Source organism: Pristiophorus japonicus, chromosome 1, assembly GCF_044704955.1.
Source record: "Pristiophorus japonicus isolate sPriJap1 chromosome 1, sPriJap1.hap1, whole genome shotgun sequence".
In the NCBI taxonomy this organism is placed as follows: domain Eukaryota; kingdom Metazoa; phylum Chordata; class Chondrichthyes; family Pristiophoridae; genus Pristiophorus; species Pristiophorus japonicus.
In genome coordinates, this window is record NC_091977.1 from 81,596,506 (window position 1) to 81,624,483 (window position 27,978).

At 45.3% G+C, this 27,978-nt stretch overlaps 1 protein-coding gene across 3 annotated transcripts in view; it reads left to right on the forward strand.

Annotated features, from left to right (window-relative positions):
* Window positions 1–27,978, forward strand: part of rfx3 (regulatory factor X, 3 (influences HLA class II expression)) — a 576,400-nt gene that overhangs the window by 432,686 nt on the left and 115,736 nt on the right. For all 3 annotated transcript variants that reach the window (XM_070881253.1, XM_070881273.1, XM_070881264.1), the window contains 2 exons: window positions 19,856–20,037; window positions 20,125–20,244. In XM_070881253.1, coding sequence (XP_070737354.1) covers window positions 19,856–20,037; window positions 20,125–20,244 — 302 coding nt within the window. The remainder of the gene's footprint in view (window positions 1–19,855; window positions 20,038–20,124; window positions 20,245–27,978) is intronic.

A 27,978-nucleotide genomic window follows, 5' to 3' on the forward strand; every position in this document is an offset into this window, starting at 1 on the left:
TAGGTGACCTTGACCATGGTGCTGCCCAGGACAGTGATAAGCTGTTTGGTGTACGTTCTCAGTTTCGTGTGGATTGGGCTCAGGACTGGTCTGAGTGCCTTGTTGCGCCACAGTCTCTGAAACATCTTTTTACTCATGATGGATTGGCTAGCGCCAGTGTCCAGTTCCATGGCTACGGGTAAGCCATTCAATTTTACGCTGAGCATTATAGGTGGATATTTCGTCGAAAATGTGTGCACCCCGTGTACTTCAGCATCTGCCTCCTCTCTCTGAGGCTTGAAATTGCTTTGGTTCACCATGGACCGATCTTCCTCTGCCACGTGGTGGTTAGCAGGTTTTGCAGAGCTTGCAGCTCATCTGCAAGCTCGTTGGAGGTACCCCATTGTTCCACAGCTCTTGCAAACATACCCTTTGAAGCGGCATGAATAGGCTGAATGAAAGCCTCCACAACGCCAACAAGTTGTGAATTGCCTTGCATTCATCCTTTATTGCGGACTCTGAGTCATCTGAGGCCTGCTGGCAGTTGCAGTCTCGTGGTTTCTGCCCTGAACATTTCTGCTTGCAAACACAGTTCCAGTTAATTTATGAACATTGCTAGCACTTGTGTGCTGAGAGATTTGTTTCATGTTATAACTGGTGGACATAAACGCCTGTGCTATCACAATGGCCTTACTGAGGGTCGGTGTCTCTACAGTCAAAAGGTTTCTTAGGATGGTCTCGTGGCCAATGCCCAGTACAAAAAAGTCTCTGAGCATTTGCTCCAGGTCGCCATCAAACTCACATTGTCCTGCAAGTCGCCTTAGCTCAGCGACGTAGCTCGCCACTTCCTTACCTTCAGATTGCTGGTACATATCGAACTGATACCTCGCCATCAGCACGTTCTCCCTCGGGTTAAGATGCTCCCGAACCAGTGTACACAGCTCCTCATATGACTTATCTGTGGGTTTCACCGGAGCCAGAAGATTCTTCATGAGGCTGTAGGTCAGTGCCCCGCAGACCGTGTGGAGAACCACTCTCCTTTTTGCAGCGCTTCCTTCTCCGTCCAGCTCGTTGGCTACAAAGTACTGGTCTAACCGTTCGACATAGGCTTTCTAGTCCTCACCCTCCGAGAACTTCTCCAGGATGCTCGCAGTTTGCTGCATCTTTGCGTTGGATTCGTGTACTCGTCGCCAGTTGTTGTGTTCCTTACACATGAGATTGCACACAGGGTGGTTAAAGTAACAGTGACCTCAGTCTTTATTAAGACACTCCAGAGTGAGTAACAGGCCTTAGGGGCTGGCTTATATACAGTGCTCCCAAGGGATGCTGGGATCCCTTGGGACTTCATGGGATGCGCTCCCTGGTGGCGGAACATGTGTATCTGCAAAGCTTGCACTCCCAACACTTAGGACACTGGTTTGAGAACCAACTTTCTGATCCTCCAACTGAATTTGAAATTCAACCATGTTATGGTCACTCATTCATGGAGGATCCTTTAATACGAGTTCATTTATTAATCCTGTCTCATTACGCAGTACCAGATCTAAGATAGCCTGCTCTCTGGTTGGTTGCGCAACATACTGGTCAAGAAAACTATCCCGGATACACTCTATTAACTCTTCCTCAAGGCTACCTTGGCCAATTTGCTTTGTCCAATCAAAATGAAGGTTACAATCGCCCATGATTATTGCCCTTCCTTATTAAAAACCTCCATTATTTCTTGCTTTATACTCCGTCCAATAGTGTAGGTACTGTTAGGGAGCCTATAGACTACGCCCACCAGCGACTTTTTCCCCTTATTATTCCTTATCTCCACCCAAACTGATTCAACATCTTGATCTTCTGAGCCAATATAATATCTCACGAGCCCCAGTGCCGCTCCGGTCTGATCCTCACCCCCCGCCCCACTGCTGCTGAGGCCCCCAAGCACCCCCTCCCTATGTTCCCTTTAATTTTGCTTTTGGCCCATGTGGCCCTTTAATGGGCTGCGCAGACCCTTCAAAATTCAATGCCTGCACGATTTTGCTATTTAAAAGCCGGCTCACCGGCTGCATGAGACCTGCAGAGCGCTGTGTGGCAGTGCAGCTTAAAGGGAACATTGCACCGGCTCCCGAAAAGGCAGCCCCCTGGCCCACGATACTGAGCCCCCCCCCCCCCCTCCGATGACCCCTGGCCCACGATGTTGCTGGCCCCTCCACCCCTCCCCCCGATCACCCCCCGGCCCCCGATGTTGATAACCCCCGGCCCCGATGCTGCGTCCCCCTGAATCCCCCGGCCCCCGATGTTGTGTCCCCCCCCCGGCCCCCGATGCTGCGGCCCCCGACCACCCCCCCGGCCCCCGATGCTGCGGCCCCTGACCAGCCCCCGATGCTGTGTACCCCCCTCCCCGACCATCCCCGGCCCCCGATGCTGCGGCCCCCGACCACCCCCCCGGCCCCCGATGCTGCGGCCCCTGACCAGCCCCCGATGCTGTGTACCCCCCTCCCCGACCATCCCCGGCCCCCGATGCTGCGGCCCCCGACCACTCCCCAGCCCCCGATGCTGTGTCCCCCCTGACCATCCCCTGGCCCCCGATGCTGTGTCCCCCCCCGACCATCCCCCGGCCCCCGATGCTAATGCGGCATCTGACCACACCCCGATCCCTCCCTCTCTCCTGTCTGAGGCCTAGTGCCTGCAGGAAACCCGTTCTTCCTGGTTTCCCAACCACTTTCTAGCCCTCATCTGCCAACCCGCCTCCCTCTTAAATGAAGCCTTACTGTCTATACTTGCATATGAAGAATGGCCACTAGAGGGGGAGTTCCTGTGCAAGTGTATGCAAGCAAGACGTCTCTGCCTGCAGGATAAAGAGGCTCCAGCTTAGACTGGACTCATTCCAGGGATTGATTAATGTAACAATAGTGCTGTCTGCCTCTTAAATAATTCTAGATACTGATAAGCACAGTGCTACTATAAGCCTTGACACGCGCTAGATTCTGGTTACAGTAACTATATTTTTTACCCAAATTCAAGTGAGGACCAATGTCTAAAGGATCCACTGTTGTCAACAAGCCTCAGTGCCATTATTAGATCATTATCTTCACTGAAGGTAATTATCTCATTTGTTTTACTAATTTTAGAACTATTTCTATTTTAAAATTGCTGTCCCTGTACTGCACATAATTTCTGATTTAGTGGCAAATGGACAACCTTAATCCATTCTGGAAAAATTAAATATAATAATAAAATGGCACCTTGGATAATAACACCCTTACTAATCTCATTCCTTCATTCTCATTAAAAGGAATCTGACAATTTCACTGACATTTAATGATGAGCCTTATAACTGACATCAGTTTACACTTCAATTGATAGCATTTAAAATGCAAATATTGTTTAGAAAATACAATGATATCTTGCTGAAACAATCACTTAATCCTTGGGCAAATTAAGAACCTATTCAATTTATTCATCTTAATTCACAAGATTTGAATCTGTAAGGTTGAATTAGCTCTGTTCTCTTGAATAAGCTCATTAGCTCATTACATGTTTCCTCTTGCTTATTGGGTTTGATATTATAAAACTTATTTTATACTTTGCATGACTTTCTTCACTTTTGTCTTTTAACCTGCCAAGAGCTTTTCAACTATATGAAATCAGAATATACTGACAATACTTTCTCAACACTTCACTATCAGTTTTAGCTATTCGTCTTATGGCAATGTGTTCAACAAATGACAGTGGAACAGTTCAAACAGTGTTCATTTAGATAAAATTTAGAGCATGTGGCGTATTCAGGAATTTGCACTTTTAAAGGTTAGACAATTTATAATAGATCAAGATTTTTGTGCGCTTTTCTAGTTGCTGTTGATGACCTTTTTAGTTTTCAAAATTATAGCTGCATGGAGATGGGGGGGTGGGAGAAAGATGTTTCTTGAAGGTACATGTTTATAAACCTTTGTTTCTTTGTCACAAAAATGTGGCTTATTTAGGTAACAAGAGATACCAATTTCATTATCCTTATACTAATAATCTTGAATTCTAAGTAACCGTAATGTGGCAACATATAAGCTCAGTATTTATTTAAAATATCAAAACAATTATTTGTACCAACAATTAAGTGTGTAGTCAGATTACATTATTCAGATTTAAAGGGTAATATAAATTCAGAATTGTTCTGTGGTCTGTACCTTTTGCAGATTCTGCATCAACTTGCAGTGCAGTGTAAGCACAGATAACCACTTGTGTAGATGATGTAAAATTAATATTTTGACAGTATTAAAGAAGTTCAGTTGTAAAAAGATTAAATAAAATGGAGCCATTCCCTGTGACATGCATGAAAATGAAAAGTAAATAAAAGCAATAATCTGAACACTAAATTTCAAAGGGCTCCAAATACAGTGTTTTAACTGTCATATTTTATTGCACCTGTTAAAGAAATGTTCAGTAAGCCTACAGATATATTTATTGATATGTTCTGAAAATCAGTAAATAAGACATAATTTGCAGGGGATGAAGGGAGGAAACGAGATCTTTTCCAGTCTGCCGGTTCAGGGCTAGGTTTGAATCTCCTTTTCAGGATTGGGAGCTAGGAATTTTTGTGTTTGTCCAGGACACAGTAGGACACATTTTGGCTTAGAAATTCGGGGGTTTAGCACCAGCTGTAATGGCTGGTTTTGTGGAAAAATGGCAAAAACAGCTTCGCTTCATTTCCGCCCACTTCCGGCGCGAACTGCACCAAACACCATATTGGTGAGGATAAAAGAGGAGATGTTGTTTAGCGTCATCTGAAGCAGGTGTTAGCCCATTAACATATTCAAATAAGAGACCTAAAGCCTGCTTCTGCTCGCTCTTACAAATTTGACTTGCGTCTGAAGCAGCCAGAAAACCTGGGAAAACAAACGTTAAACGGTGACGAATGAAAAAAAGTAGTTAGCAGTATCATCTCCAATCGCACTCCCAATTCTGGCCCCGGATCTCAACGTTCCCCGCCCCCCCCCCATTAAGAAATAATGGAAGGTTGGAAAATGGGGTTTAGTTTGAATTGTATTGATCATTTTTATCGTGTTTTGTAATATTGAATTTTTTTTTCACGGTTTACTATTTCTGTAAAACATCCAACCCCAAGTAAGAGGGAAAAGAAAAAAAATAGAGAGGGTTGGGGTGAGTACATTGAAGAGAAGGGTTTTGAGGAGGTTTTTGAAAGGCCGGAGGAAGGTAAAAGACGGGGAGAACTGGGAATGAATTTCCAGAGGGCAGAATCAAAGAATGGTTGCAGCACAGAAGGAGGCCATTTGGCTTGTCGCGCCCCTCCGGCTCTCTTCAAGAGCACTTCAGCTAGTCCTAATGCGCCCGCCCTTTCCCTGTAGGCCTGCAATTATTTTGCCTTCAGGAAAATCGCCTTTTGAAAGCCACAATTGAATCTGCCTCCAACACCCTCTCAGGCAGTGCATTCCAGATCCTAACCACTGGCTGCGTAAATAAGTTTTTCCTCATGTCACCTTTGGTTCTTGTGCTAATCACATTAAATCTGGGTCCTCTGGTTCTCGACCCTTCCACTAATAGGAACAGTTTCTCTACTTTGTCTAGACCCCTCATGATTTTGAACACCTCTATCAAATCTCCTCTCAACCTTCTCTGCTCTAAGGAGAACAACCCTAGCTTCTCCAGTCTATCCACATAATTGAAGTCCTTCATTCCTGGAACCATTCTTGTAAATCTTCTCTGCACCCTCTCTAAGGCCTTCACATCCTTCCTAATGTTCGGTGCCCAGTTTTGGACAGTTGAGGCCAAACTAGTGTTTTATAAAGATTCATCATAACTTCCTTGCTTTTGTTCTCATGCCTCTATTTATGAAGTTCAGGATTCCTCAACCTGCTCTCCACCTTAAACGATTTGTGTACATATACCCCCACGTCTCTCTGTTCATGCACCCCTTTTAGAATTGTACCCTTTAGTTTATATTACCCCTCACCATTCTTCCTACCAAAATCACTTCGCACTTCTCTGCATTAAATTTCATCTGTCATGTGTCCTATTGAAGTCCATCATTGTTCACTATACTTCCAAGTTTTGCGTCATCTGCAAATTTTGAAATTGTGCCCTGTACACCCAAGTCCAAGACATTAACATACATTGAGAAAAGCAGTAGTCCTAGTACTGACCCTTGGGGAACACCACTGTGTATCTTCCTCCAGTCCGAAAAAGAACTATTCACCACTACTCTCTGTTTCCTGTCACTTAGCCAATTTTGTATCCATGCTGCCACTGTCCCTTTTAATCCATGGGCTTCAACTTTGCTGGCAAGCCTATTATGTGGCTCTTTCTCAAACACCTTTCAGTCTAGGTACACCACATCAACCACATTGCCCTCATCAAACCTCTCTGTTACCTCATCAAAAACTCAATTAAGTTAATTAAACACGATTTTCCTTTAACAAATCCATGCTGGCTTTCCTTAATTAATCCACACTTAACTTAAGAACATAAGAAATAGGAGCAGAAGGAGGCCATACGGCCCCTCGAGCCTGCTCCGTCATTTAATACGATCATGGCTGATCTGATCATGGACTCAGGTCCACTTCCCTGCCCGCTCTCCATAACCCCTTATCGTTCAAGAAACTGTCTATTTCTGACTTAAATTTATTCAATGTCTCAGCTGCCACAGCTCTCTGAGGCAGAGAATTTCACAGATTCACAACCCTCTGAGAGAAGAAATTTCTCCTTATCTTTAAATGGGCGGCCACTTATTCTAAGATTATGCCCTCTAGTTCTAGTCTCCCCTATCAGCGGAAACATCCTCTCTGCATCCACCTTGTCAAGCCCCCTCATAATCTTATATGTTTCGATAAGATCACCTCTCATTCTTCTGAATTCCAATGAGTAGAGGCCCAACCTACTCAACCTTTCCTCATAAGTCAACCCCCTCATCTCTGGAATCAACCTTGTGAACCTTCTCTGAACTGTCTCCAAAGCAAGTATATCCTTTCGTAAATAAGGAAACCAAAACTGTACGCAGTATTCCAGGTGTGGCCTCACCAATACCCTGTACAACTGTAGCAAGACTTCCCTGCTTTTATACTCCATCCCCTTTGCAATAAAGGCCAAGATTCCATTGGCCTTCCTGATCACTTGCTGTACCTGCATACTAACCTTTTGTGTTTCATACACAAGAATCCCCAGGTCCCGCTGTACTTGCAGCACTTTGCAATCTTGCACTTGCCCAAGTAACTGTTAATTTTGTCCCGGATTATCATTTCTAAAAGCTTTCCCACTACCGAGATTAAACTGACTGGCCCATAGTTGCTGGGTTTATCCTTACACCCTTTTCTGAACAAGGATGCAACATTTGCAATTCTCCAGTCCTTTGGCACCACCTCTTTATCTAAGGAGGATTGGAAGTTTATGGCCAGTACCTCCACAATTCCTAACTTTACTTCCCTCAGCATCGTAGGATGCATCACATCTGGTCCTGGTGACTTATCTATTTTAAGTACAGCCAGTCTTTCTTGTACTTCTTCTTTTATAAATTTTTTATCCCATCCAGTATCATAACCACCTCCCCTTTCACTATGACTATGTCAGCATCTTCTTGGTAAAGACAGATGCAAAGTACTCATTTAGTACCTCAGCCATGCCCTTTGTCTCCATGCATAGGTCTCCTTTTTGGTCCCTAATTGGTCCCACCCCTCCTCTTACTACCCGTTTACTATTTATATGCCCACAGAAGACTTTTAGATTCTCTCTTATATTAGTTGCCAATCTATTCTCATACTCTCCCTTTGACCCTCTTATTTCCTTTTTCACTTCCCCTCTGAACTTTCTATATTCAGCCTGGTTCTCACTTGTATTCTCAACCTGACATCTGTCATTTGCTTCCTTTTTCTGCTTCATCTTGCACTCTATCTCTTTCCTCATCTAGGGAGCTCTGGCTTTGGTTGCCTAACCTTTGCCCCTCGTGGGAATGTACCTCGACTGTACTCAAATTGTCTCTTTAAAGGCAGCCCATTGTTTGATTACAGTTTTCTTTGATTCCAATTTAACTGGGCCAGATCCATTCTGAACCCACTGAAATTGGCCTTCCTCTAATTAAGTTTTAGCATTCTAGATTGCTCCCTGTCCTTTTCCATAGTTCATAGAAAATAGGAGCAGTAAGTAGGCTATTCGGTCCTTCGAGTCTGCACCACCATTCATTATGATCATGGCTGATCCTCTTATCTCAACACCATATTCGCGCTTTCCCCCTATACCCCTTGATGCCTTTCGTTTCTAGAAATCTATTTATCTCCTTCTTAAATATATTCAGTGACTTGGCCGCCACAGCCTTCTGTGGTAGAGAAGGTTCACCACCCTCAGTGAAAAAATTTCTCCTCATCGCGGTCCTAAATTTCCTAACCCGTATCCCAAGACTGCGACCCCTTGTTCCAGACTTCCCAGCAGGGGAAACATCCTCCCCGCATCCAGTCTGTCCAACCCCATTAGGATTGTATACATTTCAATGAGATCCCCACTCATTCTTCTAAACTCTAGGGAATACATTGGATTTCGTTCCAGCAATGCCTCAGATTTAAAGTTCTCACTCTCGTTTGTCAAATCCCTCCATGACCTCACTTCTCCCCATCTCTGTAAGCTGCCCCAGCCCGACTACCCTCAGAGATCTCTGCGCTCCTCCAATTCTGGCCTCTTGCACGTCCCCGATTTACTTCGCCCCACCATTGGCGGCCATGCCTTCTGCTGCCTCGGCCCAAACCCTGGAATTCCCTCCCTTAACCTCCCTGCCTCTCTCTCCTTTAAGATACTCCTTAAAACCCACCTCTTTCACCTTCCTATTGTCTCCTTTGACTTAGGGTAAATTTTTATCTGATTACGTTCCTGTGAAGCACCGTGGGACATTTTACAATGTTTTAGGCACTATATAAATGCAATCTGCTGTTGATGTTGGTCTAGTGAAGGATAAAAATAAAATGCATATCAGCTCGGGTTCCCGCGACAGGTCCATTATCGAGTGACTCAGCCACAAAAAACAAACCAAGATGACATTTATATCGTGCTTGTCACACAATTAAATATTCCGGTGCTTTATGGGAGGGGAGGGGTGAGATTGTTGGGCAATGGAATGGAACATTTTTAGCATCATGAACTCAACATCAGATACAGTCGAACTCCCCCTGCCCCAGACGCAGGATGGTTGCACCAGCACAGCATTCCCATGTCCAAATTCAGCCATCCTCATGGCTGCTCTTAACATACAGCCAATCTGTGCAAACCTGAAAGAACCCACACTCACGAGGAACCAGGTTGAATCTGCCCAAACTCCTTTCGCCAGAGGGGAGACTGGAAATTATAAGCCGGCCACAGTGAGTTAGTGAAACTCCCTCTGCCCCAGAACTAGACGGGATGGCTGAACCAGCACAGCATTCCCATATCCCGTGCCTCATTCAGTTAAAGTTACAGAGACCGAGCAACTCCATTGGGGTGCAGCTTCAGACAACATTCATCTCGAGTCAGGTTTACGGGACAGAACGACAACATCCAGTGACATGACAGAAAGGCAGGCGGCTAGCGAGTCCTTCATTAACTCGCTCGGCTTGGGATGCCTGGCTTGTGCAATGCAGGTGTAGCGAGGACTGTAAAACTCATCACTGGAGATTAGAACAACTTGCATTTATGTTACGCCTTTAATGTAGTGAAATGTTCCAGGGTGCTTCAGAGGAGTAGTATGAGATAAAAGATTTGACACCGAGCCGCATAAGGAGAAATTAGGGCAGATGACCAAAAACTTGGTCAAAGAGGTATGTTTTAAGGAGGGTCTTGAAGGAGGAAAGAGGTAGAGAGACAGAGAGGTTCATCCAAACCTTATGATACTGTGATCAGTGTTCCCCTACTGACACTTGCTCCACTTGACTTACCTCATTCCCCAGAATCAGATCCAGCAAAGCCTCCTTCCTTGTTGGGCCTGAAATGTACTCATCAAGAAAATTCTCCTGAACACACTTCAGAAATTGTTTCCCCTCTCTGCGTTTTACACTATTACAATCCCACTCTATATTAGGATCATCCCCCATGATCACTACTCTACAGTTCTTGCACCTCTGTAATTTCTATGAAAATTTGCTTTTCTATATCCTTCCCACTACTTGGTGGCCTATAGAATCCACCTAGTAATGTAATAGCACCTCTAATATTTCTTACCACCAACCAAATAGTTAGAAGTGTAATAGCTGAACAAGCAGCTAACAGTGATGGATCAGAGGGTGCAAAGGACAAATGGTAAATTGGTATTAGAGCAAAGGAGGATGCTTATCAGGACTTGAGGCAGCAGATCACTAAGTTAGAGTAGAGTAAGTCCATGGAGGGATCTAAAAGTGAGTACAAGGATTTTGAAGTCAATTCCATGAGGCACGGGTAGCTAGTGAAGAAGACAAAGCTGATAGAAATGCATGTGAGAATGTGGGCTGCAGCATTTTGGATGACTTGTACTTTGTGGAGGATTGATACAGGAAGGCCAGCTAGGAGATTGTTAGAGAGATTAAACCACATGGTAATGAAGGCATGGAGTAAGTTTTGACAGTGGAGGCAGGCAATGTTGTAGCGATGGAAGGAAGGCATGCATTTATATAGCACCTGTGATGTCCTCAAAACATCCCAAAGTGCTTAATAGCCAATTAATTACTTTGTGAAGAGTAGTCGTTGTTGTTTTGTAGGCAAACAAACAAATTTGATCACAGTAAGATCCTACAAACAGCAATGAGATGAATGACCACAATTTAGTTTGGTGGTATTTACTAAGGGATGAATGTTTGGCAGGACACTGGTAGAATTCCCTGCTGTTATCTGGCAAAGTGCCAAGGGAGCTTTTGCATCCATCTGAACAGGCAGACGGGGCCTCGGTTTAACATTTCATCTACTTCCCATAATGCATTACTCCCCACGAGCACTGCACTGAAATACCAGGCTAGATTAAGTTGTTCAGCTCGTGGTGTGGGACTTAAACCCACAATCAGTTGGCAAGATCAAGGGGTGTACTGCCAATATTTATCCCTCAACCAACATCACTAATATAGATGATCACATTGCTGTTTGTCGGACCTTGCTGTGTGTTAATTGGCTGCTGTGTTTCCTACGTTACCACAGTGACTACACTTCAAAGTACGTCCATTGGCGGTAAAGTGCTTTGGGATGTCCTGAGGTCGTGAAAAGCGCTATATAAATGCAAATTTTTATTTATTTTTTCTTTTCTAACTCAGGCAGGGATGCTACCACTGAGCCAAGCTGATACTTTGAAGAAAGTGGAAGTGGACACTTGGAAGAAAGCTGTCTTGGTAATGGTGCAGTTGTGGGGAAGTGAAGTGAGCTTAGGGTCGAACAGTTTGCCTGTTTTCCGCATCTTCTGAAAGCCTGACGTAGCAGACAGGATGATGATGTAGTCTAGGACAGAGGCAAGTAGGTGCTTATGGGAGCCAAAAAGGATGGTTATAGTTTTGCTGACATTAGGCTGGAAGGTATTCTGGGTCATCTAGGTCTTGATGTCAGGCAGGCAATTGACAAGTGGAACAACTGCCTTCGGATTAATGGAGGAGGCAGAGAGATAGAGTTGGGCATCATTAACATATATGTAGAAGCTGACCCATGTCTATGAATTATGTTATATGAGGTAACATGTAGACGACGAAGAGGAGAAGACCACAGGTGCACCCTGGAGGTGAATAAATAAGTAGAGGTGAAAAAAGTAATTGAAAGCAGTGTAGTGGGTTAAAAAAGTTCTGAGCAGAACAAGGCTAGAGCCGTGCAATAGGTGAACTGCTGAAGAATGACAGAGGAGGATGGAATGATCAGAGGTGGTGGAAAGGATAAGAAATGACAGAGAGCCATGGTATCGTGAGTGTCACAAAATATCATTTGTGACTTTGACCAGTGAAGTAGGTGGGGTGAAATCCACATTCAAGAGACTGGAACAAGATGTGGGAGAGATGGAAGTGTTGTTGTGAGGCAATAAGTCAGCCCAGAATTTTGTAGAGAAAGGAAAGGTTGGCATTTAGGCAGTGATTATAGAAATATCGGGTTAAAGGATAGGTTTTGAGCAGGGGTTAATAACGGCAGCCTTCATAGAGTTCGATCGATGGTGTCAACAAGGATGCAGCTGAGGAAGTTGATTTATCATGTCAAGAGAGCGTTTAGGGAGCAGGTCATGGGCTTCTTGGGTAAAAATGTAAGAGAATGGGATGTGCGATAGCTTGTTTGGGTAGGAAACCAAGTTGGGAATTGAGGGGTGGGGGAAATTGAGATACAGCGAAGGCAATGGAAGCTTTACGGATGGCCTCAATTTTGAACACAAAAGCTGAGTTCTTTGCATTTAGAATCTTGAGTGAGAATAGCAGTTGTGAAGGTGGAAGGATGGAATTAAGAAAGGAAGAAATTGTATTTATATAGTGCCTTTCACAACCACAGAACATCCAGAGGTGTTTCACAGCCAATGAAGCAACTTCTAAAGTGTAGTCACTGTTGTAATGTAGGGAGTTTTTACATAGGATATACAACACAGAAACAGGCCATTTGGCCCAACTAATCCATGCCGGTGATGTTTTGTGATGGGAAAGAGGAATTTGGAGTTGTTTCTATACTTCATAATGAATTTTGAGTAATAAGACGTTTTTGTCAAGAGGGGGAAGCCATTGTGCAGTCAGGTTGGTCAAAAGCCAAATGCCTTTTAGCAGACTATTAAACTGAGGCAGCAGAGAGGGGGGAGGATTGGGAGATTCTCTTGGATCTAAGGACTGGCACAAGGAAAGGTACCAACAATAATAGGTAGAAATGGAAGGCAGATTAAAATTGTTAAAAAGTAAATTTTGGACGAATAACAGGAAATTCTTCTTCACGTCAAGAGTGCTCAATGCATGAAATGTAATTACAATAAGGTAGTGGAGACTAAAACCTTGGGATCTTTTACGCAACAACATTGGAGTGACTTTAGGGTCTTTCTGGCTGGAGGCATTGAGATGGGCTGAATGGCTTCTCTCATTCGTCACCCATGTATTCTCTTGCATTGCTTGAATTTACTTTCAGGTTCAGGCAGCCATTCAGGGCGATGCCCAACCTCTTCTGATTCTGGAGCAATTCCTTTTCTGGTGGAGGCCTGAAGAGTCTTGCTGGCTCCTTGAGTTCTCCCAGACATCCTGTTTAATTATTATTGGCGAGATAAGGATGCAACAGACAATGGATGACTTCCTGCTGGAGTCACCATCAAGAGGTCAGCTGCACAATGCACCTGTGTGGATTTTTTTGCCTGTGGCTGTCATGGTGGCAGCCATCTTGAGAAGCTTGTCTTGAAGCTCTGGCCACCCTCCCACATTCTGTCACTGCAGCAATCCAATTATGGATATGATCACAGGTCACCCCATCCTGCTGTATTTTATGTAGCTTATATTTTAATCTAAAACTAACAACTTTTATTTATATAGCGCCTTTAATGTAGTAAAACATCCCAAGACGCTTCACAACAGTGTAATAAGAAAAAACAAATAAATTTGACATCGAGCCATATAAGAAAAAATTACAGCAGAAGACCAAAAATTAAGTTAATCTTTTAACAGAAAAATATAATTTGCAGGCTTGTCGAACTAGGAGACCCATTTCTCAGTCTTGTATAAGTCACCTGAGAAAGGGGCTGAAAAATGAAATGCGGTTTCGATACAGTATCACTTTTATAGGCACTGTTATGGATTTATGAAGGGGAAGTCATGTTTGACAAATTTGCTGGAGTTCTTTGAGGATGTAACGAACAGGGTGGATAAAGGGAAACAGGGTAGATAAAGGGGAACCGGTGGATATGGTGTATTTGGACTTCCAGAAGTTATTTGACAAGGTGCCACATAAAAGGATACTGCACAAGGTAAAAGTTCACGGGGTTGGGGGTAATATATTAGCATGGATAGAGGATTGGCTAACTAACAGAAAACAGAGAGTCGGGTTAAATGGTTCATTCTCTGGTTGGCAACCAGTATAATGTTGGAAAGTGTGAGGTCATGCACTTTGGCAGAGAAAAATCAAAGAGCAAGTTATTATTTAAATGGAGAAAGATTGCAAAGTGCTGCAGTACAGCGGGACCTGAGGGTACTTGTGCATGAAACACAAAAGGATAGTATGCAGGTACAGCAAGTGATCAGGAAGGCCAATGGTATCTTTGCCTTTATTGCAAAGGGGATGGAGTATATAAAAGCAGGCGAGTATTAGGTATTGGTGAGGCCACACCTGGAATACTGCGTGCAGTTTTGGTTTCCATATTTACGAAAGGATATACTTGCTTTGGAGGCAGTTCAGAGAAGGTTCACTAGGTTGATTCCGGGGATGAGGGAGTTGACTTCTGAGGAAAGATTAAGTAGATTGGGCCTCAACTCATTGGAATTCAGGTGATCTTATCGAAACGTATAAGATTATGAGGGGGCTTGACAAGGTGGATGCAGAGAGGATGTTTCCACTGGAGGGCATGATCTGAGAATAAGGGGCCGTCCATTTAAAACAGAGATGAGGAGAAATTTCTTCTCTCAGAGGGTTGTAAATCTGTGGAATTCACTGCCTCAGAGAGTTGTGTGTGGAAGCTGGGACATTAAATAAATTTAAGACAGAAATAGACAGTTTCTTAAACAATAAGGGGATAAGGGGTTATGGAGAGAGGGTAGAGAAGTGGAGCTGAGTCCACGATCAGATCAGCCATGATCTTATTGAATGGCGGAGCAGGCTCGAGGTGCCGTATGGCCTACTCCTGTTCCTATTGCTTATGTTCTTATGTTATAGTGATAAAATTAGTAATGTAATTCCATAGAAGTTATGTGGCAGTGAATCTTTATATGAAAATTAGAGTTTACATAGTGCAGTCTTAATTTCACATTTTGGTGATTTAGTTAGCAAGAGTGTAAAAATGCATATATCACTTGTATTATGATATTGATAGTTTGGATCCTTCTGATTCTTTCTATGATGTTCAAACAGAATGTCAATCACACATTGGACATTTGACTTCACCTGGCACTCCCTTTCACCATTTCTGCCTCGTGGGCCAGTAGGCCAATCATTTTAAGCTTTTATTGCATGGGTGATCAGCTGAGCCTTTAAAATAACAATCCTGAAATACTTACCAACTGTCTGCTATTACTTAATGGTGTTCCATCGTTGTTGTTCTTGAATCCTTCAAAGCAAATATGAGGTGAAAGAACTAATTAAATAGTTGCAAACAGTTATACAGGAGCCAGAGCATTTTTATACACCCCGCTTTGAGTTTTCTGGATCGTGCATTAACCTGTCTCGTAAGAAATGGCCATTTTTAAATCGAGTTGAAACTGGTGAACCTTGTTTATTTTTATAGGAAGTTTGTAGGTAATCCATTTCTACAAAATGCCTCTCTAGATAGCATTAATCATTAAATAGTTTCCAGCAGCATTATAGAAATTGATGTTACCAGAAGCACTAATAGGAAATCATTGGGACTGATGAATGAGGTTAGAAACTTGAATAAGTAGTCACTGTTAAGTATAGTTGAATCAATCTGTGCTAGCACTGACATGGCTTAGATGTAACTGAGGATTGCTGTACAGTATTTGCTTTAAAGAAAATTGTACACTGTGCACTTTTTAAAATATTAGCATATTTCTTTAAAATGAAATATATAAACATAAAAAAGATTTTAATGTACAACTATTAAACTGGGTATATGTTGAATTTCTTTTACTCAAATTTTATGTTAAGTCCCTGTTCTTAATATTCAATAATGTCTGTAATTATAATATGCATGAATCAAGATTACAGGGGGCAGGATACACTTGCAGAAAATAAATATTCTAGAGCCCCAATTTTAATGCATGGTGGGAATTGGACATGTGGGCAATGAAGCAGGTGGTCATCCATCCAGCTAAAAATTAGATAGCCCCCGAACACAAACTTCGTGCTGCCTGCTAATTATAATGATAGTGGAGTACAGCCCAGCACTAAACGCATTGCTGAGTGGTTGCATGCTTAGCAGGGGACGCAAGTTCGTGTGAGGCTAGCACCAATTAAAATTAGCATGCCCTTCTTAAAGCCAGCCTTCATCTCTTAAAGGGGAGATGCATTCTGGCAACAGCGGGTATTGGAAGTTGTTGTAGAGGAGTGTGTGACCTACAGGAAGGGTGAAGATGGTGCAATATGGCAGAGAGAGGAATCCCAGATTTTCGGATGCGGCATCCCAGGCCCTGGTGCAGGAGGTGGACAGGACAAGAGATTACCTGTATCCACAGTGGGCCAGGAGGCCCTACAGACTGACACTGAGAAGAGAATGGGAGCAGATAGCCGTCGCTGTCAATGCAATCAATGTAGCTCTGAGGACCTGTATGCAGTGCAGGACGAAGTTTAAGGACCTCATACAAGTGGTCAAGGTCAGTGAATTCATCTTCAAATGCCATATCCCACAAACTGCAGCACTAGCCTCACACACTGCTTAATTCACTACATCCCCATTACTCATCTACCAACAATCTCTATCAGTCACGATTCTTGCCTCACATTCATGTGCTCCATCTCACCCTCACACACTTACCACTGCTGCAAGTCTCACACCCACATCTCACAGTTTGCACACACTGGCAGATATTCAATCATGACAGCCACATCAGCCAAACACAGTAAACCACACTCACCGACACACTTCCCTCTCTCTTGCAGGACAAGATGGTGCACAGTCATAGGTATCTGCAGCTAACTGGAGGGGAACAGGCATGCCTCTATATCCTGACCCCGCTCGAGGAGATGGTGCTCGCCATAATTAAAGTCGCTGTGACTGAGACTGTGGCCAGCGGCGGTGTTGAAAGCATTGAAGATAACGGTATGCTCATACCTAATCCTCCTTCTCACATCCCACATCCCACAATCTCTGCTGACTTATAAGCTGAGGATGGTGTAAGTATGCATCTCATGCTCCCCCTGCACCCTGGACCCCCCCCCCATCCCCTTGCCACAATCTTACCCTTATGCCTTTCTCATTTCAGAGACGCAAGAAATCCAAAAAGGCAGGCAGTGGTACAAGAGGAAAAGGAGAGTGATGTGGAAGAAGAAGCCGTCACTCGATCTGACGCACGCAGCCACCAACTCCGATACTGGTACTGTGCGGACTTTAGAGGGTAGCTCAGAGGCGGGATCTGCACGTGGTGAGTCACTGGACACAAGTGGGCTGTCGCTAGGGCAGAGGGAAAGGGTAGTACAGGTGCTTGCTCCCTAGACGGCGAGGTCGCACACGAGTTCTGCTGCACAGGACTCAGATGAGGACTTCGATAGGACGGCCTACAGAAGAACGCTGATGGGTATGCACAACAAAATGCTTGGTGCATTGGCAGGCCTACCAGAAAGCCTGAATGCAATGTCAAGGAGCATGGAGAAGTCCAGTACCATCCTTGCACAGGGCTTTGTGGAGAGCGTGGAGCCTATCCTTTCCAGCGTGGAAGAGGTGGGCAGATCCATGAGCGCACTTGTGGATCCAACCATCATGCAGTGTCTGATGGCCAATGTCTCAGCTTCCATTGTAGCACAAGCAGAAACCTCCAGCAGATTGCTGAGGCATTGCCCCGAGGGAGTGGCTGTGGCTCGATGGAGGGCAAACATGCTGTCTTCTCTCAGGATGACAGCATTCGTGCTCCCGCCACTGCCACACCGCCAGTGGTTGTGCAGCAGACCACGACGAATCTTGAGACACACTCTGGTGAGTACTGCAGGGCTCCTCCAGAGCGGTCCAGGCAGCTAAAACGTTGTTTAAGATTTCGTGTGGCAGCATGGCTTCCGTTTTTCTGCATGCTGCCAACGTGTGGTTAGGTTACGCAGCAGAGTCATGAGCCAGGTGGTCGATGGATCGCCCTTGTCGCCCAGTAGCCACCCTCTGGTTTGTTTTAGTGGCTCAAATGCTGATGGCACAGCGGACTGTTGGAAAATGAAGGCATCGTGGCAGCTGCCAGGATACCAAGCATTGACTTGCATGATGCACTGAGTATGGTCGCACACCAGCTGGGCATTGAGGGAGTGGAATCCCTTCCGGTTGTGGGGGTACATCTCCGAATTGAGATGCGAAGCTCGCCAAGTGACGTGTGTGCAGTCAATGGCACCCTGCAACTTGGGGAAGCCTGTTATCCTGGCGAAGCTGCAAACTCACTCCGCCTACTTCTCTCTGGCAAGAGAGAATGAAATGTATTCAACTCTCCTTGCATACAGGCTTCACACCTCTCTTATACAGGAGTGTACAGCGAACTGGAAGGTGTTACAGATGTCACCTGCTCCAGCGTGGAAGGAACCCGACGCAAAGAAGTTCAAGGTCACGGTCATCTTTACAGCCACTGGACTGAGGCCACCTCTTAGTAAAATGCAGACGTCGCATGCACTGTTCTTCGCTAAGGTTGAGGTAGGAGAATTGCTCCTTGAAGACGCTGGATGGATATGGTCTCCTGCTGAGAGCTCTTCTCCCCTTCCTGCCTCATCTAGCAGCTTGTCCTGCTCTGTGTCACCTCTGCTCATTTTCTCTGTCATGCTGCAGACCAAGGGAGATACAAACTACTTGCAGGTCAGTCATCATCATAGGCAGCCCCTCGAAATCGAGGAAGACTTGCTTCCACTCTAAAAATGAATTCTTAGGCGACTGAACAGTCCACTACAGGAATTACAGTCTCTGTCACAGGTGGGACAGACAGTCATTGAAGGAAAGGGAGGGTGGGACTGGTTTGCCGCATGCTCCTTCCGTTGCCTGTGCTTGGTTTCTGCATGCTCTTGGCTATGAGACTCGAGGTGCTCAGCGCCCTCCCGGATGCACTTCCTCCACTTAGGGCGGTCTTTGGCCAGGGTCTCCCAGGTGTCGATGGGGGTGTTGCAATTTATCAAGAAGGCTTTGAGGGTGTCCTTGAAACGCTTCCTCTGCCCACCTTGAGCTCACTTGCCATGTAGGAGTTCCGAATAGAGCGTTTGCTTTGGGAGTCTTGTGTCAGGCATGCGAACAATGTGGCCTGCCCAGCGGAGCTGGTCAAGTGTGGTCAGTGCTTCGATACTGGGGATGTTGGCCTGGTCAAGGACGCTAACGTTGGTGCGTCTGTATTCCAGGGGATTTGTAGGATCTTGCGGAGATATCGTTAGTGGTATTTCTCCAGTGATTTGACGTGTCTACTGTATGTGGTCAACACTTAATCCTTGAGCACGCACCACAACATTCCTGGTGGCTCTAGCACAACTTTAAATGCAGTATAATACAGCTTTGGTCCAGCCTTTAATTGCAGAACCCATCACTGGTGTTTTCACTGTTCTGGTGAATAATAATTGGTTAAAACTAATCTGATTTGGTTAATAGTAATTTGCATATTTGCATCATTATTTGCAACAAACGGAGGTGCTAGTATCTCTGGATCAAAAGAATATGCGTTGCTTACCACGTCTAAAACAGGCGTTGGCAAATTTGTATATACAAATCGTGCCCGAACACTTGTTTGAGGCCCCCTCTGGAAGATTGGTTAGCCCTGAGGCCTGGGGATCACCTGCTAGGCCCAAGCAAGAAGGTAAGTTATTTGAACGTGGAGCCGGGAGGAGCAGGAGTGCTCTTCACACGCCCCACATTAAAGGGACAGATTGCCATCTCTTCCCCCGCTCCCACCACCACCACCACGCTGCATCGTTGCCACTCCTGACCCCCAAACTTCCACTGCTTTCTGCCCCAATATCCCCACTCCTGTCTCCAACCTAACTATGGACCCCAGACCCACTTAACTCAGGGATATCTGGGGAGCTTTACCATTCAGCGCAGGGAATTTAACCTCTCACCATGTGTGGCCATTATATTCAAACTGTGCTTTATACAAACACATAACTAGAAAAATAGTCCTACAAATACTATTTTTATGTTTGTTTTTAGCTTCAGTGGTTATTGGACAACTATGAGACAGCAGAAGGTGTCAGCCTTCCTAGAAGTACTCTGTACAACCACTATCTGCGTCACTGTCAGGAACAGAAGCTTGACCCAGTGAATGCAGCTTCTTTTGGGAAACTCATTCGCTCCATTTTCATGGGTTTGCGCACCAGGCGGCTAGGTACAAGGTTAGTTACATGCCAGCTTTGTTCTTATTTTTTGAATATTATTGCAATGATTAATTATTTTTATTTAAAACATTTTTTCTTTCATAGGGGAAACTCTAAATATCACTATTATGGCATCCGGATTAAACCAGACTCCCCACTAAATCGTTTACAGGAGGACATGCAGTACATGGCTATGAGGCAACAACCCATGCATCAGAAACAGAGGTAACAGCTTCATTTGGCTACAAATACACACATCTATGTCTCGCTTGCAGCTCTCAAAACAGGATGTTGACCTCCGCTATCTTTTTAAACATTAATTCTATTTTCTTTCCTTCCTTTTTTAAGATTATATGAAGTTCTAGATATTATTGGTTCAGAATTTGCTGTCAAAATAACGGCAAGGCTAATAGAACATAAGATCATAAGAATTAGGAACAGGAGTAGGCCATCTAGCCCGCTCCCCATAACCCTTTATTCCCTTATTGGTTAAAAATCTACCTATCTGTGATTTGAATACATTCAATGAGCTATCCTCAACTGCTTTCTTGGGCAGAGAATTCCACAGATTCACAACCCTCTGGAAGAAGAAATTCCTTCTCAACTCAGTTTTAAATTGGCTCCCCCGTATTTTGAGGCTGTGCCCCCTAGTTCTAGTCTCCCCGACCAGTGGAAACAACCTCTCTGCCTCTATCTTGCCTATCCCTTTCATTATTTTAAATGTTTCTATAAGATCACCCCTCATCCTTCTGAACTCCCAACGAGTAAAGACCCAGTCTACTCAATCATCATAAGGTAACCCCCTCATCTCCAGAATAGCACTCGCTGTTATTTGTGGATAAACGATAAAGCAACTTCAGGTGAGGAACAGGTGCGGGGTTAAATGTAAATATCCAAAAGTTTCCCATTAAACTCTCCATAGAAAGTTAAGTCTTGTCATTACAGGTATAAGTACCCTTTTAGCAATGTGATGAGTGTTGCTGACTCCCATTAAATTAACTATTACAAGTATGGAGTCTCATTCCTTAAGGTTTTCAATTTTTCAGGGAGATTTTAAAAATGTCAAAATAAAAAATTTAAATTTTTGTTCTTTTCTTTCTGTCTCTTTGTCTCTCTATTAATTCAATCTTTCTTGCCCTCTGTTTATTTTTCTTTCTTTACCTGATTTGCCTTAGAATTCAACCTCTTCAATTCACCCACCTTCTCAGTTCTTCCTGTGTTTATTGCCCAATCCTTAAATCTCATTGGTTAAGGAGATACCCTGTTGATTGCCCTGTTCACACAGGTCTCTGATGCCCTGTTTCCCTCGCTGCATCATTGTCAACTCACACTTTGTGGGCAAAGTTTTTTGAGCTGCAGGGTGCAGAGGCAAGTCTACCTAATGGCAGATGCCGTTAGATGCCTTGCCACAGAAAAATCTGGCACAATCTAATCATCTGACAAAGCAAATTAGTTTGTAACACTGTACTCATTGCAATCTGGATAAAACTTCAGTGTCATAATGATTTCCTGGCAAAAACAGTAAAATGTTATGAGTGACAGTTACATAATATGAATAATAAATTAGCAAGGAGAATTTTATATGGTAACAGCACTGCTTGTCAAAAGCAGCCACCTTTAGCTGATACAGAGAATCATAGATACCCAATTGGGATTGCAAAGCAGCCATCCAATCGGACAAATTCAGATGACGAAAGAAACTGGCGAAATGTTTTTTAAGTATCATCTGCATCTCAATATTAGATTATAGCTTTCAGACCATTTCAGGACATTGTTTCTTTACTGTAATATGCAATTTTGTTAATTGGATAGAGTTCTTTTACTAACAGTGGCTATTGATGTAATTGCAACTGTGAATGTGTTCCACTTCTTTGTGTAGGATCAATGATTGTCGCATCATTACTATAAATATATTCAAACTTTTTGAGGAGATGACTGAAGTAGTGGACAGGGAAATGTCTATGGGTGTTATTTATTTGGACTTACAGAAGGCATTTTAAAGTCCCACACAAGAGACTGTTAACTAAGGTAGAAGCCCATGGAATCGATGGCAAATTTTTGACCTGGGTCGGAAATTGGCTGAGCGGCAGGAGACAGAGAATAGGAATAACGGGTAGGTACTCAAATTGGCAGGATATGATTAGTAGTGTCCCTTAGGGATCTGTGTTGGGGCTGCAACTATTCACAGTATTTATTAACGACTTAGATGATGGCATAAAAAGTCATATATCCAAATTTGCCGATGACACAAAGATAGGTGGCAATTTAGGCTGTGTAGGTGAAAGCATAAAATTACAAAGAGATATTGATAGATTAAGTGAATGGGTAAAACTATAGCAAATGGATTTCAAGATAGACAAAAGTGAGGTCATCCACTTTGGACCAAAAAAGGATAGAACAAGGTACGTTCTAAATGGTGAAAAGCTAAAAAAAACAGTGGAGGTCCAAAGAGAATTGGGGGTTCATGGACATAGATCTTTAAAATGCCATGAACAGATACAGAAAATAATCAAAAAGTCTATTGGAATGCTGACCCTTGTATCTAGAGGACTAGAATACAAGGGCTAGAAGTTATGCTGCAACTATACACAACCCTGGTTAGACCACACCTGGAGTACTGTAAGCAGTTCTGGGCACCACACCTTAGGCAGGATATATTGATCTTCATCGCACGGCAATTACAAGTAAAATGCAGGGAACAGCACCAACCCTTGTACGTGGCCTTCTTTGACCACACACAGGCCTTCGACACTGTCAACTGCGAGGGATAATGGAGCGTCATCATTGGATATATTCAAGAGGGAGTTAGATATGGCCCTTACGGCTAAAGGGTTCAAGGGTTATGGAGAGAAAGCAGGAAAGGGGTACTGAGGTGAATGATCAGCTATGATCTTATTGAATGGTGGTGCAGGCTCAAAGGGCCGAATGGCCTACTCCTGCACCTATTTTCTATGTTTCGACGTCCTCCTCCATTTCAGCTGCCCCAAAAGTTTGTCACCTTCCTCCTCCTGCTCCACGATGACAGTCAAGCCGTGATCCTGACCAACGGATCCACCACAGACCTATTCCACATTCGGACCAGGGTCAAGCAAAGCTGTATCATCGCACCAGCGCTCTTCTCGATCTTCCTTGCTGCAATGCTCCATCTCACCCTCAGCAAGCTCCCCACTGGAGTGGAGCAAAATTACAGAGCAAACGGGAATCTGTTCAACCTACACCTCCTCCAGTCCAGATCCAAGGTCGTTCCATCCTCTGTCATCGAACTAGAAACTTTTTAAATTGGGTAAACTTTTATAATCTATTACTGATTTACATCTTAGATTTTTAACAACTCTTAGAAACTTCTTAAAACGTTTTAACAAATTTTAGAAACTTTTCAAATAAATTGGGAACCTTTATCAACTTTTAATCTTTTTAAATAACTTTGGAAATGACCTTCCTAATGTCTGCCCCCCAACCTAGCCTCGGGCCATCTACCATCAATGGCACTACCCTACGCCGAGCTTGCGGCCAACACTTTGCCGTAGACAATTAGGCTTATCGAGCTGTGCCTGGTCTCCAGTTGTCATGGACCCCCTTGCCACTGGACCACGACCTTGTTCAGCTAAGCCCATGTGGTTGCTGGTGTGCAGCGGCCACCCCACATTAAAAGAACTCACGCACAGGCATCTTCCACTCCGTCAGTCTGAAGTTCGGGACCTGGAACGTCAGGACCCTCATGGTCAATCCCAACAGCAACAGGCCAGAACGTCGCACCGCCATAGTTGCCCGGGAACTCGGACGTTTTGACATTGACATCGCCGCCGTAAGCGAGACCTGGCGGGCAGGGGAAGGCCAGTTGAAGGAATATGGTGGAGGTTACACCTTCTGCTGGAAAGGGAAACCAGAGGCAGAATGCTGCCTTCATGGAGTCGGCTTTGCCGTCAAGAATGAGCTGGTCGACCGCCTCAAAGACTCTCCCTGTGGGGTCAACGAATGCCTCATGAGACTCCGTATCATCCTATCTTGGAACCAATGTGCCACAGTCATCAGTGTGTACGCCCCCACGCTCGATGCAACAGATGAGGCTAAAGAGGGTTTTTATTCCAACCTCGAGACATCCTTGTCCAGTGTCCCCTTGGGCGACAACCTGATCCTCCTGGGTGATTTTAATGCTGGGATTGGCAAAGACACAGCCCTCTGGGGAGGCGTGATTGGCAGAGAGGGGGTAGGGAAAGCCAATTCCAGCGGTACCCTACTCCTGACAAAATGCCTAGAACATGAACTCCTTATTACCAACACCCTGTTCCGCCAGAGGGACAAATACAAGGCATCGTGCAACACCCTCGCTCCAAACACTGGCACCTGCTTGACTATGTCATCGTTCGAGCTAAGGATCGCAAGGATGTGCGCATCACCCGTGCCATGACAGGAGCTGACGACTGCTGGACGGACCACCGCCTAATCCGATCAATCATCAACATTGACATTGCCCCAAAGCAGAGGAGACAGCAGAAGCAGTTCCGCAAAAAAGTTAATGCTGGGCACTTAGAGACCCAGCTAAGAGAGCCCTATACAGCCAGCGCCTCACAGCCAATCTGGTGGTCCTTGATGACCCTGAGATGCTAAATCCCCATTGCGCTTGGTCTGCCCTCCAGGTCTCTATAACCATTGCCTGTGAAGAGACACTTGGTCACTCAACCAGAAAACATCAGGACTGGTTTGATGAAAATGATCAGCAGATCGAAGAACTAATAGATCGCAAGCACAAAGCAATTCTAAGCCTCAAGCAACAGCCCAACTCGGGAGCTGCAAAACAACATTACAGATGGCTCAAGGCTCAGGTCCAACAAAAAACTCGGGACCTAAAGAACAGGTGGTGGATGGAGAAAGCACAGGAGATACAACAACTGGCCGACAGCCACGATATGCGAGGATTCTTCACTGCAGTCAAGGCCACCTATGGCCCAAACTCCCAAGGTGCCACCCCACTCCTGGCCAAGAACGGGGAAACACTCATCAAGGACACCGAGGCTGTCAGGGCCCGATGGAAGGAGCACTTTGAAGATCTCCTCAATCAAGATTCTGCCTTTGACACGAGTGTGCTCGATTCCATCCCGCAGCATGCCACCTGCCACCAACTCAGTGAAACTCCAACGTTGCACAAGGTTGGCAAAGCCATAAAACAGCTTAAGAATAACAAGGCTACGGGTGCGGATGGAATCCCTGCTGAGGCGCTAAAATATGGTGGAGAGGCGCTGTTGGCGCAGATACATGACCTCATCTCTCTCATCTGGAGGGAGGAGAGCATGCCGGGAGATCTCAGAGATGCAGTGATCGTGACCATTTTTGAAAAGGGGGACAAGTCCGACTGCGGCAGCTACAGGGGAATCTCCCTGCTATCAGCCACTGGGAAAGTTGTTGCTCGAGTTCTACTCAATCGACTTCTCCCTGTGGCCGAAGAGCTCCTCCCAGAATCACAATGCAGATTTCGTCCCCTCCGGGGCACAACAGACATGATCTTTGCAGCACGCTAGTTGCAGGAAAAATGCAGGGAGCAGCGCCAGCCCTTATATACATGGACTTTTTCGATCCGGACCGGAGTCAAACAGGGCTGTGTTATCGCTCCAACCCTCTTCTCAATCTTCCTCACGGCCATGCTCCACCTTACAATCAACAAGTTCCCCGCTGGAGTGATCCAAGATCCAAGGCCAGGTCCAAGATCACCCCAACCTCTGTCATTGAGCTGCAGTATGCGGACGATGCCTGTGTCTGTGCACATTCAGAGGCTGAATTTCAGGATATAGTCAATGTATTCACTGAGGCATATGAAAGCATGGGCCTTACGCTTAACATCCGTAAGACAAAGATCCTTCACCAACCTGTCATCGCCGCACAGCACTGCCCTCCAATCATCAAGATCCACGGTGCGGCTCTGGACAACGTGGACCATTTCCCATATCTCGGGAGCCTCTTATCAACAAAGGCAGATATTGATGCGGAGATTCAGCATCGTCTCCAGTGCACCAGCGCAGCCTTCAGCCGCCTGCGGAAAAGAGTGTTTGAAGACCAGGCCCTCAAATCTACCACCAAACTCATGGTCTACAGGGCTGTAGCAATACCCGCCCTCTTGTATGGGTCTGAGGCATGGACGATGTACAGAAGGTACCTCAAGTCGCTGGAGATATATCACCAACGATGTCTCCACAAGATCCTGCAAATCTCCTGGGAGGACAGGCGCACCAACATTAGTGTCCTCAACCAGGCCAACATCCCCAGCATTGAAGCACTGACCACATTCAATCGGCCACATAGTACGCATGTCAGGTACAATACTCCCTAAGCAAATGCTTTATGCGGAGCTCCTTCATGGTAAACAAGCCAAAGGAGGACAGCGGAAACGTTATAAGGACACCCTCAAAGCCTCCCTGGTAAAGTGCTACATCACCACTGACACCTGGGAGACCCTGGCAGCAGACTGCCCAAGTTGGAAAAAGTCCATCCGGGAGGGCATTGAGCTCTTTGAACCTCGACGCAAGGAGCATGAAGAGGCCAGGCGCTGGCAGCGGAAGGAGCGCGCGGCAAACCAACCCTACCGACCCCTTCCCCCGACGCATGTCTGCCCACCTGTAACAGGGTCTCTGGCTCTCGTATCGGACTGTTCAGCCATCAAAGAACTCACTTTGGGAGTGGAAGCAGGTCCTCCTCGATTCCGAGGGACTGCCTATGATGATGATGATCGAACTACAGTACACTGACAACGCTTGCGTCTGCACACACTCGTAGGCCGAGCTCCAAACCATTGTCAACACCTTCACCGAGGCGTACAAGAGCATGGGCCTTACACTAAACATCTGTAAGACAAAGGTCCTCTACCAACTTGTCCCCGCCACACATCACTGCCCCCCCGGTTATCAAAATCCACGACAAGGCCTTGGACAACGTGGACCATTTTCCATGCCTCAGGAGCCTACTGTCAACAAGGGCAGACATCGACGACGAGGTCCAACACCGCCTTCAGTGTGCCAGTGCAGCCTTCGGTTGGCTGAGGAAGAGAGTATTTGAAGACCAGGACATCAAACCCAGCTCATGGTCTACAGAGCAATAGTGATACCCACCCTCCTATATGGCTCAGAGACATGGACTATGTACAGCAGGCACCTCAAAATGCTGGAGAAGTACCATCAGCGCTGCCTCTGCAAGATCCTGCAAATCCACTGGCAGGATTGACGCACCAACATCAGTGTTCTCGCTCAGGCCAACATCCCCAGCATATCCCCATGCTCGATCAGCTCCATTGGGTGGGCCACATCGTCCGAATACCTGACAAGAGACTCCCGAAACAAGCGCTCTACTCACAGCTTCGAAACGGCAAGCGAGCCCCAGGTGGGCAGAGGAAACTCTTCAAGGACACCCTCAAAGCCTCGTTGAAAAAGTGCAACATCCCCATCAAGTCCTGGGAATCCCTGGCCCAAGACCGTCCAAAGTGGAGGAAAAGCATCCGGGAAGGCGCTGAACACCTCGTGTCTCATCGCCGAGAGCAAGCTGAAGCCAAGTGTCGATTGTGCAAGGAGCGTGCAGCAACCCAGGCTCCCCACCCACCTGTGACAGAGAATGTAGGCCCCACATTGGACTCTTCAGTCACCTGAGAACTCATTTTTAGCGTGGAAGCACGTGATCCTCGACTTCGAAGAGAAGAAGAAGAGATATTGGCCGTGGATGGAGTGCAGCCTCGGTTTACCAGAGTGATAACCAGACTCCAAGGTAAGTTAAGTTACAAGGAGAGATTACACAAATTAAGTTTGTATTCCCTGGAATTTAGAAGGTTAAGGGTTAATCGACCGAAGTTTTCAAGATATTAAGGGGAACAGATAGGGTAGATGGAGAGAAACTATTTCGGCTGATTGGGGATGACATGGGGCTATAGTCTAAAAATTAGAACCAGACCTTTCAGGAGTGAAATTAGGAAACATTTCTACA